Here is a 12,095-nt window from a genome sequence, read left to right on the forward strand (position 1 = left end):
ACTTGCTTTGGATGAGCACAACCCTGACACTTGGACATCTCTGGCTCCTTACTTGGGCCTGAATCACTGATCATGTTCCCACCTTGCCCCTAAAATAGATTTACCCCTGAAGTAAATTCTTTGATTGCTGTGACTCACTCAGTTCAGCTCATCTTAACTGTGGCCTCTGATTCCTTCCTTTATACTTTGCACCCCTTTTTCTCTTTTCTTTTTTTTCTTTTTTTTAACTTATCCTTTGACTACAGCCCTCTTAGGAACATAAGACAGGGCTGCACAGGTCATCAAATCTATTCCTCTTGCCTTTTGCGGACAAGTTTGTCATGGAACTACTTTGATAAATTTGCCAAGCTTTACCTTTAAATCAGTTAACTTTTCTCCCCCACCTCTCCTAAGAGAAGACTTTCCCCACCTGATGATTAGAAACTACTTTCTAATTTTCCAGCCTACACTGATTTGTGTCTTGTTTATGCCCATTTGTGCTTGTGACAATTCCATCTGTTAGCAACCCTGATACACTTACAACTCACTCCTTTCAGTCTTCATTTTGCAAAGTTAAACAAATCAAGCCTTTCTAATCTCTGTGTATGAGATAGCCTCCCCTTTCTCCAGAAGCCTCTGCTCTGTTTAAATCTAAATTCATTTTTCCTGAACATAGGTGATCAGAATTCCATATTCCTAGGTGGAATGCAACAGTACAACAGTGTTAATTTTTCTGTCTTTACTGGAAATATTTTATCTAATGCATGCTAGGCACTACTTGCTTATTTCATAGCTGCATCATTCTGGCGACTCAAAAACGCATTCTGACTCACTGAGATACGGAGGATTTTCACACAGTTATATTCTCTATTGTTAATTCTCATGAGAAACTGTTATTGTTAGTCCTTAAGTGCATGACCCCAGGCTTTGTAATACTTAGTGTCTGCTCATTTCTATTATCCCAGTCCTCAAGAACATGAATTCTATACATTTACAGTCTTCTTCAAACTGATTTTTTCAGCAGAACTCATTAAAAACCTTCATATTTCTATGCAATGGTAATGAAAATATTAAGTAATATTGGTCCCCAAACTGAGTCCTTGCCTGATTCTACCCACATCCTTCTTTCAGCCCAACAGTTCTCATTTCTGTACATGCTATTGTACCTTTAGCTACTTTTGCTGTAGCTGAAAGATTTCATATCAATCGTCATTTTGCCCAGTTTGTCATGGGCCTGAGTGTACCAGCAGGCCCTGCAGCCTCTTCTCCCCCCTCCTACAGGTCTGGTGGCCTGTGCACAAGGCCAGCTCTGACATAGTGCAACCGTGTAACCTCCTGTCAGGCAGCGGTGACGGAGCTGGGCAAGAAAGAGCTGGGAGAAGCCTTGTCAGGGCCTTCCCACTTCACATAGGAGATGCATTTAAGCTCCAGCCCTCATCCCTCGTCTCTGCCTGTGCTACATCGCAGGATTGCCTGTGCCTGGCTCTGTGCCTTGCTGATCTGGACCCTGATCTCCAAACTTCACTTTCTTGGCTTGACCCCAGACCTGTCTCACCATTACAGACTTGTCTGGAGATCTGGACTCTTGGCTGAGCCTAGTGACTGTCACCAGACCTGCTCTGCTTTCATTCAGGTACTGTAGGACTGCGCCTGTCAGTGAGGCCACTGCCCTGCCTGCCTGGGTGTTGTCCTTGGCTTTGGGCTTGCCTCCCCTTTTGAAGTAGGCTCCTCTTGCTGGTTCTTGATACAGCTAGGCATTTCACAGTATAACACTATTTCCTGTGGTTCAGATGTGAAAAGTTTAGTCGATCTAACAAAACAATAGGTTATGCTGGCACAGAATGCTCTGTGTGCTCCCAAGCTATTAAAGTGTCAGTGTTGTCTCTGACTGGTCATTATGTGCCTTGTTCTTACAACACCATCTCACATTAGACTATAGCGGCTCAACAGCAGGAAACGATGATTTGAAGAAAAGGTCAGGTAAATAACATATATTGGGTTTAATATTGGTATAATATTGATATTTGGGGAAGTAGAGATCCCTATAACAAATCTGCTGTTCATTTCAATAATTCATGAGTCATAGAGATACTTTGCAGAGATCTAAAAAGATGAAAACATACTGGGACAGACACTGACAAAGTAGTACTTTTTGTTTCCAAGACTAACAGCAACTTGAGAAGCTGCAAAGGCAAGTAAGAAAGGCTAGTATACAGGAGAAAACAGAGCTGACGAGTGAATTTAGCTTATCTTTAGATATGAACAAAAAGGTTGAAAAGATCTGAGTGACATTTGAACATATAACCAAAACTAGTATCTGTTTCAGCTCCTTTAAGTGATGAATCCATATCTGAGCCTTCTACCTAAGATCTGACAAGATCTTCTTTTCATAAAGAAGTGGGGGATCCTGCCTTCAGGTCTCACTAGCAGTTTCCACAATCTGTTTCTAGAGTATTATGTCAAACTGAATAGTAGTGCTTGCAGTGCTCTCAGCCTTGGAAAGAATTTATCCAGTTGGGGGAGTATGCCACTCACTAGCATGGCTTTTATGCAACAGTTGCCATTATGCCTGATCTAATAACCCTGGCCCTTCCTCTCAAGCAATAAATGTGCTTTTAGAATCAAACTGGCACAGACGAAGTCAAATCCCTACCTATAAAATTGTCATTGTACTCTCCAATTACAGGAGTATACTTGGAGTGATTTTACTCTGGGTACTGTACTTTCAATTCACTAGCACATTCCTCTTGCATATATGTACAACTCCTTGCAGTCACAATTTTTGTATGAAGGGAATTAAAAAGGGAGAAGCAGCCAAGGAGTGATTAGCTGTAGTTACTGCTTCTATGGCTAAATAGTGACAGTGAAAAAACTAGAGAATAGTGTCATAAATACCCTCCATCTCGCTGTCTATCCATCACATATCACTGACTATATATATTTCCACAACAAAGCAAATAGTTTTCATACTGAAAACCATCAAGATGAATCTTGAACTTGGGTTTCCCAGTAAGATGCGCAGAAGGCCACTACATCATCTCTTGGCAAGTGGAGTGGAGTATTTTCCATTTGCTTATGAGTGACAAATGGCTGAGCAGTAAAAGAGCATTATTGTTGCTGCACTTTACTGGAAGAAAATGCATAGCAATTTCTAGAATGTCTTAGAAGTAATGGGTGTCCTTTAACAAAAATACAAGGACCAGAACCCATGTTATTTTGGATAAAACCTCAAAAATGTGCAGTTACTGTGAAGAGCAAGTCTACTCAATATGGAGTAACAGCAAAAGAAACAAATAGCCTGTGTCGATGGATGTAACAGTCTATTATAAGCAAAATACTGTGTTCTCTTTAATTTGGATTTGAAATAACAGGCAAATTTACCAACAGAAAAGGCTGTGGCTTTGAGAGCTAAATAGACAATGTACCAAACTCAGACTTGCATTTTTATGGAAAACATACTTGTCTATAACGCCACTTAATGTTGACTTCAGCAAGTAAATATGTTTGTGCACATACATACTGAAGTACTTATGTCAGCAAATACATGTAATTGCTTAATTTCTATGTGAAATACAAAGAACATTCAGTTCGAAGCACTGTGTTAGGACTGTAAAGATACAGGGGTGACCATTCAAGTCAGAAGTGGGTTGCTAATGCAATTCTTTTTTTGTGTCTTTGTGCAGATACATCGTAATTAAGCATGTAGTTGCAAGAGTTACCTTCGAACAAGTACAATCTACTATATACTTTCTCTGTAAGTTTATATACAAGTTTGTAGCCACTGTTGTGCACTTTACAGAATCACAGAATCACAGACTCACAGAACGATTGATGTTGGAAGAGACATCTGGAGATCATCTAGTCCAACCTCCCTGCTCCAGCAGGGTAACCTAGAGCACGTTGCCCAGCACTGTGCCTAGATGGCTTTTGAATATCTCTGAGGATGGAGACTTCACAACCTCTCTGAGCAATCTGTTCCAGTGCTCACTCACCCTCACAGCAAAGTCTTTCCTTATGTTCAGACGGAACTTCCTGTGTTTCAGTTTGTGCCTGTTGCCTCTTGCCCTATTGCTAGGCACCACTGAGCAGAGTCTGGCCCCATCGTCCTTACACCCTCCCTTCAGATACTTACACACATTGATAAGATCCCCCCTCAGCCTTCTCTTCTCAAGGCTGAAGAGGACCAGCTCTCTCAGCCTTTCCTCATATGAGAGGTGCTCCAGTCCCCTAATCGTAGCCCTTCGCTGGACTCTCTTCAGCAGTGCCATGTCTCTCTTGTACTGGGGAGCCCAGCACTGGACACAGTACTCCAGATGCGGCCTCACCAGGGCTGAGTAGAGGGGAAGGATAACCTCCCTTGACCTGCTGGCAACACTCTTCCTGAGGTAACCAAGGGATCCTTGGGAACCAACCTTCCTGGCCACAAGAGCACATTGCTGGCTCATGGTCAACTTGTCCACCAGGACTCCCAGGTCCTTCTCTGCAGAGCTGCTTTCCAGCGTGTCAGCCCCCAGCCTGTACTGGTGCAGGGGGTTATTCCTCCCTAGGTGCAGGACTCTGCACTTGCCTTTATTGAATTTCATGAGGTTCCTCTCTGCCCATCTCTCCAGCCTGTCGAGATCCCTCTGAATGGCAGCACAGTCCTCTGGTGGATCAGTCACTCCTCACAGTCTTGGATCACCAGCAAACTTGCTGAGGATGCACTCTGTCCCTTCATCCAGGTCACTGATGAATAAGCTGAACAAGACTGGACCCAGCATTGACCCCTGGGGGACACTGCTAGCTACAGGCCTCCAGCTAGACTGCACCACTGAGCACAACCCTCTGAGGCTCTGCCATTCAGCCACTTTTTAATCCATCTTACTGTCCACTCATCTAGCCCCCACTTCCTGAGCTTGCCTATGAGCCCTATGTCATGGGAGACAGTGTTGAAAGCCTTCCTGAAGTCAAGGCAGACAACATCCACCGTTCTCCCCTCATCCATCCATCCAGTCATTCCCTCATAGAAGGCTATCAGGTTGGTTAAGCATGATTTCCGCTCTGTGAATCCATGCTGACTACTCCCCATCACCTTCTTTTCCTTCACATTCATATAGATGGCATCCATGTGATTCCATCACCTTTCTAGAGATCAAGGTGAGGCTGACTTTTTTCCATTGTCATAATCTGTTTTTATTGACTTTTTTGGTAAACTTTTTAATGTACATTATGTAATAAATTGTAATCAGCATTTTATTTTAATGCAACCTTCATTTTTCCTTTCTGCAGTAAGATAAGAGTTCTTCTGTCATATGTGGTTAGCAGTGACATACTACTCCAAGACACAGTAAGAAAAATTTTATTTATTTGCAATTCTAGTTTTTTGAATAACTACCCAGAAAACTTTTTTCACAGTACAGGTATTTTTATAACTTTTATATAATTTGATAAATGTTTCCTTCTTCAAAAAGTGACATTACAAGAAAGTTTCTGAAAAGCATAAGCATTGTTTCCTAGACTCTTTTGTGAGAGAAACTTGCATGAAGGCAAAAGTAGAAATCTCTGGTGATGGTGGGCAGGAGATAGATGGCTGATGGATTGAACCTCCAAATCACTTGCACAAATCCAAGGGATGTGCAGCATCTTCTGAGGCTGATTTTATCACCAAGTGACTGCTCAGTTACACAGTTCCTGAGCACCTGACTCCAGTATCCCAGAAGATTCTGTCATATCTCACCTGTGCAAACAGTGATGATGCATTTAACGGTAGTTAAAGCAGGGCACACCATCTTTCGCTTATCCCTTCCATTCAATGCTGTGCTTACATGCATTCATTTTGCATATACCTCAACTACACCTTCAGTTTAAAATGTAATGTGCTTCCTTCTATAAGTATTAAGAGTATCAACTTTTATAAAGGTTCCAGAGGAAACGAATCACCTTGCTAGAAAGAGACATTATCGGTCTACTGCCTGAGTTTTAAGACAGCCGCGGCCCGGCGCTGCCGCAAGCGCTCAGGTAGCTGGCAGCGATGGCGCCGGCCGAGCTGCGTGACCTAACAGCCGCAGCAGGCGGCACGCTGCGTCACGGGAGAGGCCGTTACGGCACGTGCCGCGCCCGCCACCGCCGCGCTGGCCGCTCGGCGCCTCGTGTGACCGGGCGCCGTCAGCGGGACGGGCGGGCGCTTGCGGCGCTCCCGGGCCGCTGCCGAAACGCGGGCCCCAGGGGCCTCCCGCTGCGCGGCGCCGGGCCGCGGCAAGCAGCGCGGGGACCTCGCGACAGCCGCTGCCCCTGCCCGGGCCGCACGCCCTGCGGCGGCCGCCGACCTGGGACGCGCGGGCCGGCGCCGCCGGCGGGGCGGGGAGCGGCGGGGCGGGGTGGGGGGAGCAGGGGTGTGTCCTGCACCCTGCCTGCAGGCCCTGGGGTCTCCCTGCGCTCTCGGGCGGCGGCTCACTCGGCTGACTGGCCCGCGGCGGGACGGGGCAGCAGCTCGGCTGCCCGGGAACGATGGCAGGGGAAGGCTGGCCGCTCCTCCTGCTTCTCGCTGCGCTTGGCGGCCGAGGCCAGCCGCCGCCGCCGCCGCAAAGAGGTACAGGGGAGCGGGGAGCCCGCGCCCCTCTCGGCCCCGCCGGGGCAGTGGAGGGCGCAGAGGGGGAGGCGACGGCGCCACAGGCTCGAGAGTCCTCGAGGGGGAGAGAGGGAAGGAGACAGGGACCGCCGGCATCGCAGCCGCACCGCGGAGGGCTTCTGCGGCGCCGGGGCCAGCCCACCTCGCCTTGGGCGCAGCGCGCCGTCCGGGCAGCGCGGCTCGCAGCCCGCCGAGCGGCCCAGGCCGTCGTCTGGTAACTAGCGGGGACGCGCCCTGGGTCTGCGCCCCACGGTGCACTCTCTCACAGACGCAGGCTTTTATTAAGAGGCAGGTAGAAAGCGTCACTTATTCGCACTTCAGAGCGCCGCCGAGCGAGATGGTCTGCGTTGTCACTGAACACGGAGGGGGCAAATCACACTTAACGTTGCCGTCGTCCGAGGACGGCTGGACGGGATGCCCTGCTCCCCGAAGTGTCACGAGGTCACCGCTGGCTCGTCTGCGACCTGCCCTCGCCCAGCATTGTGCGCGTCTGTCAGTATCTCCGTGGTTAGGGGGAGCTTGGTAGGCTGTGCTGAAATGCATGCAGGCTGCTCGATACTTTTGGGTAAGGTCACAGTTGGATGCAGTTATTCAGCGCTGTGCTGGGAACAGAACTGTGTATTCCCAGAGTATGCAGGGTCTTACATATATAATTATCTTCCATTATATAATGCTTAGGTGTTTTGACTTTTTTTTTATAGTTAGTCTGATGTTGAAAGATAAAAAGGTTGATTCACAGGTATGAGAGAAATGAACTTTATTAAGTTTATCAGCTCTCAGAGGAAATTCTTAAAATCTCTCTTCAGCACACATTATCCCTTCTGATGCCTGCACTTGCCACTCCTAACATTTTTAGCCCTGCTAAAAAGATTTCAGTAAGGAGATACCATGGGTGTGTTAAAATAAATGGAATTAAAAGTCACTGGAATAACAGCTAGCTTCTAGTTGACCTTGATGTCACACTATAACCTGAACACTTTGGATTAGGAATTTTTGGTCAGTTTAGGGTTTACTCTAGTTTAGAAAACATGATGAGTTGTCATTTCAGGAATAAAGTGTTTCAAGCAGCTGACCCCTTAGTGCTAATTTTAATTTGTGAGGACAAATGACAGTTGATCAAGTGTCTCTGTAGATATTAGACTTAGAGTAACCCAGGGTAAAAACTTAACAAGAAACAGACTACTTTTAGGTGGTGACATATTGGTAAACACTGAAGAGTGTGATTTTAAAAGTAGAGCATTTAATGTATAGTGCCTCATGCATTTGCCTCTTGCTTTTTCTGCTAGCTAATTCATTTTTTTCAGCCAGAAAAACACTGATTTTGGCATATCTTTTAATATTCACGTACATACATGCACTTTTGGAAAATGTGCTTTTCTTTATTCAGTGTCTTGTTTTTTTAACCTTTGCAATGAAGAGATGTGATCATTGCTTTCCTTTTAAATGGGAAGTGGATGTCTGTACCATTGGTATTATGTTATAACTGAGTTCTGGTAATTCAGTGAGGAGCTCTAGGAGTTTTAATTAAATGTTAATAGTGTGTTGATGGGACCTTCTCAATCTCACAGTTGAATTGAGGTACTGGCCTGCCAAGTTTTTAAGCTATTTGTTGTCTTCTGGAATTATTTCTAAGCTCTGTTACAGCTGCTAGGAGGTGCTGGTACTGTGTAGATAGCTCTGTCTTCCTGGGACAACAAAGTAATCAACTCCATTGAAATCCAAAAAGTTTGAAAAGTCTGACTTCATTGAAGTCCTGAGGGAGTCATAACATGTACAAGAATGTTACTAGACCCTTGGTTTATACCTTTAGACTTACAACATTTGTTTTTCCAGTTAATAGTTATTTGGTAATAACTATAACACTGGATTTTACTCTATAATTGTTACTCTATAATTGTTAGCACCAGTCAGCTGTCTGTGGAGAAAATTATGTAACAGAGTTGGGATGCTTTGAAAAATAATATTGGAGACATCACAGTGAATTCCCATGCTGTTTTTTAGAAGGGAACAGTTCAAGAACATCTTGCATCTCGAACATGGGAACAGTCTGTAATTTTTCTTTTTTTTTAAAGTTGGTGGAAGATTTATTGTGGTCAGAAACCTGGAATTAATTTTAAGTTTTTGTTTCAGCTGCATATGTTATTTGTTGTTCACTTGTTTGAACACTAAGTAATTTTGTAGAATATCTCATAAAATGTCAGAAGCGAGGCATATGCATTCTGTAATACTATTTCTTAAAGGTATGCATAGCTTACGGTGAAGGCAAACTTTAAATTAGAGTGCTATATAATGTTCATTTTAAAGCCTAGACTTTGATTTATCCTCTTCCTCTGGAATATGAGAGAAGCAAAATAACAATACTTCAGAAAGGAGTAACAAAACTGGTTTTGAGCCTGAATGATTCATCCTTAAAGGCTAAGCATCTATGATAGAAGAGGACTGAAACTATGCATGTTGGTCAAGTGTGAATAGAGGGGCCAGGGCTAAGAAACTGATACGTTGAACTGTACCTTGCTCTGTGGGTTCTGCTGCTGACATCAGTGGATGTAACTCCATAGAGTACACGTATTCCTTAGCATGACAAAAATTAGAAATGTAATTTGGCTTCAAGAGGTGACATAGATAAGAGGCTCGTAAAGTCAAAGTGAACATTTCACATTTGGAAGGGGTGAACATCCACCTAATGTTAGCAGAACATCGCTGGTGTCAATCAGGCAGTGCATGGTGGTAGCTTCATCAATATTTTTAAGTCTGTGTGTAGGTATAGTTTTCTAAAATGAGTTTTCTCAAGTTTAGTTCAAAACTGCTCTGTCTGTGTTATCTCATGGAAATAGGGAGTTACAGGATTCCTTCCCTTCTCAAATACATACATGTGTGTATCTTGTACGATGTGCTCTGAAAAGTCCAGAGAGAGGGATAATGTTCCCATGTTCTTTGTCTCATCTATTGCAGAGTGAGAAAAAGGAACAAGATAAAGGGATGGTGCAGTAAGTAGAATAACAGAGAGTCACGAAGTCTTAAACTTCCTGCAATGTAGCGTGAGTGAGGTCACGTAACAGTAATAGGCACCTCTCACCCCTGTGCTGCTTCCTGTTTAGCAGGAAGGTGTAATTCTTAAAAGTTACCTTTCCTATTCTTGATACGGATTTGAACCCAGTCATTTCCCTGCCCAATTTCTAGTTCTTCTGAAACTTCTGTGATTATTTGGATTGTGAGGACAAAAGAAATCGAAGGACAGAATAGTTAGTTGTGTGTTTTACATGGATAATGACGGCAGGCTTTTTGTGGATATTATCTTTGTGAGTCCACCCATGGGAGGTCAGATGTATATCTGTAGCACTTCACATGGATAAAGATTTGAAGGGCCAAAGATGTGTATGATATAAAGTTTCTATTTCACATATTAAGATTTAAGAATGTCATGTGGATTTAGATTCTGGAGAAAAAAAATAGATGCTTTGTTAATAATCTAGTAAGATAAAGCAAAATTTGTCTCCTTTTTATGTATAGGGATGTCTTTGGAGTAAGGTCACTTTTGAAAAATGACCACAACACAAAAAACACTACATTGTAATCTTGATGTGGAGAGCCTTTGCATCCTGGTTCATGGCATTTAACCATTTGAAATGTTCAGCTGACTTTATTTGGAGAAGCAATTTATTCATATGAAAAAGAATAATTCTGGTGAACTTAGAGTCTGCTTCTTTGAAAGAACAAGGCTTAGGTGGTTGCTCTGTTTATCAGCTAGTTCCCCCTTGAAAAAAATTTTGAATCTGTTGTCCAATTTTAACTAGATTTGAAAGAGATGTAGAAATCTCAAAGACAGTTTAGTTCTGAAAGTTTTGTGAAAATCAGTGGTTATTTGGGGAAAAGATCCCCAAAGTGCTGTCTCTTGAGAGAGGGGAAGGTGGAATTTAGCTTTTAGCTAATCCTTTCAGGCTGCTCAGTCAACATATGTGGAGATCTGGATTCAAGAATGTGAGGGAGAATATTTCTGTTGTGGAGGGTAGGGGCCATATGATGCGTAAAATTCTATGTATGTTTTTTAAAAAGTGGAATTTCTTAATCCAATTTCAGGATTGTATAACAGGTAACATGCCCTGTTCACTGAAAGTGCACTGCAGCATAGTACAGTATATGTATGCCCTTTTTACATTCATTCTCTATTCTATTAAATACTTATGCAGATACACTTTTGCTGATCTGGAAACTAGATTTCTTTTGGCGGGGGGTGTCTATATACAAGAACAAATCTTGATTGGTTCTAGAAACTCTACTAGGACTATTTAAGGCTGCTTGATCAATAGGGGTTAACCAGTCCAAAATGTCTGGGAGGTGCTGCTCTCAATAATATGGAGTGCCCGCTTGTAACTTTTTTACTTTAAAGTAGTTTCCCATATTGCTTTCTTAAAATTTTATAGTCAATTGAGAAACTGAAAGCAGAGGGTATTGGTATGGGTTTGAGGTTTAGAATGTGAGAAGGGAAAATACCATGATCAAACATCCACCTTTCCACCTTACTTAGAAATAAGTAGAATTGCCCAGTCTGACTAGAGACATGCATTTGTGTATGTATTTTGTGTACAGTCTTTAACTTGAAATAATCGTAGCCAAACTGGATGATGTGTGATGTACGGGAATGTGTGAGTTTTTCCAAGCAATAAATAAAAACCTAGGACAAACTTTAAGTTAAAAATCCATATTATTTGGTTTTACTCTTGCAGTTTTTTTACGGGAGTCTTTCTTGAAATACTTAAGTAAGAACAGTGGCTCTTTAACCTGTTCCAAAAACACTTTGAAATAATACAGCAAACAATCATTTTTAATTAATTCAGACTGGAGGAAGGAATCCACCCACACATGTTCTTATTTCTTATCCAGCTACTTGGACTGACAGTTTTTGGAGATGATCGTATTTTGGAATAAGAGAAAAAATACTGCACCATGGAATCCTAGTGCGGTTTGTTTTTCCTTAAGTCCAGGCTTCTTATTTTTCTAGGTTAAGAAGGGTAATAAGACACAAATACAAGCAAATATGAACCAGTGTTTATATCTGATTACCTCCTTTTCTTTCTCACCTTTCTTTTAGACAATAAGCCCCTGATTACTGGATATTTTTCTTTCCAGATGAGCACCGTGCCTAGAATATCTGAGAGCTCTTATGTCACACGCTAACAATAACTCAGGCCACGCTAACAATAATGTAGACCATATCTTGCTTACAGACATAAAATATAGACAAAAATGTTTGGTAAACTTTGTTTTGACCCCTTCCATGTCTTTAAAAGAGCAAAGGGAATTCCTTGATTGTTGCCAGTAAAGCTAGTTCATGAGTGGGCTCCTGTTGATGATTACGTATTATTCTCCTGTACCAGCTGCTGTAGGTGTTAGCAGATTCCTAGTTCTTGCTGCCTGCAGTTTTGACATTCTCCTCAATCCAAAAGTAAAGTTAAGTGAGATACCCAAGAAAATGCCAATAATTTTGGACGACTTCTTTGCCATGGATAAG

At 43.0% G+C, this 12,095-nt stretch overlaps 1 protein-coding gene across 1 annotated transcript in view; it reads left to right on the top strand.

Moving 5' to 3' along the window:
• The first annotated feature begins 6,347 nt into the window (after positions 1–6,347).
• Positions 6,348–12,095, top strand: part of LAMA2 (laminin subunit alpha 2) — a 368,849-nt gene continuing 363,101 nt past the window's right edge. Inside the window, exon 1 of the mRNA XM_064508966.1 lies at positions 6,348–6,547. Within this exon, the coding sequence (XP_064365036.1) occupies positions 6,466–6,547 (82 nt within the window). The 5' untranslated portion in view covers positions 6,348–6,465. The remainder of the gene's footprint in view (positions 6,548–12,095) is intronic.

Source organism: Dromaius novaehollandiae, chromosome 3 (genome assembly GCF_036370855.1).
Source record: "Dromaius novaehollandiae isolate bDroNov1 chromosome 3, bDroNov1.hap1, whole genome shotgun sequence".
Taxonomy (NCBI): Eukaryota; Metazoa; Chordata; class Aves; order Casuariiformes; family Dromaiidae; genus Dromaius; species Dromaius novaehollandiae.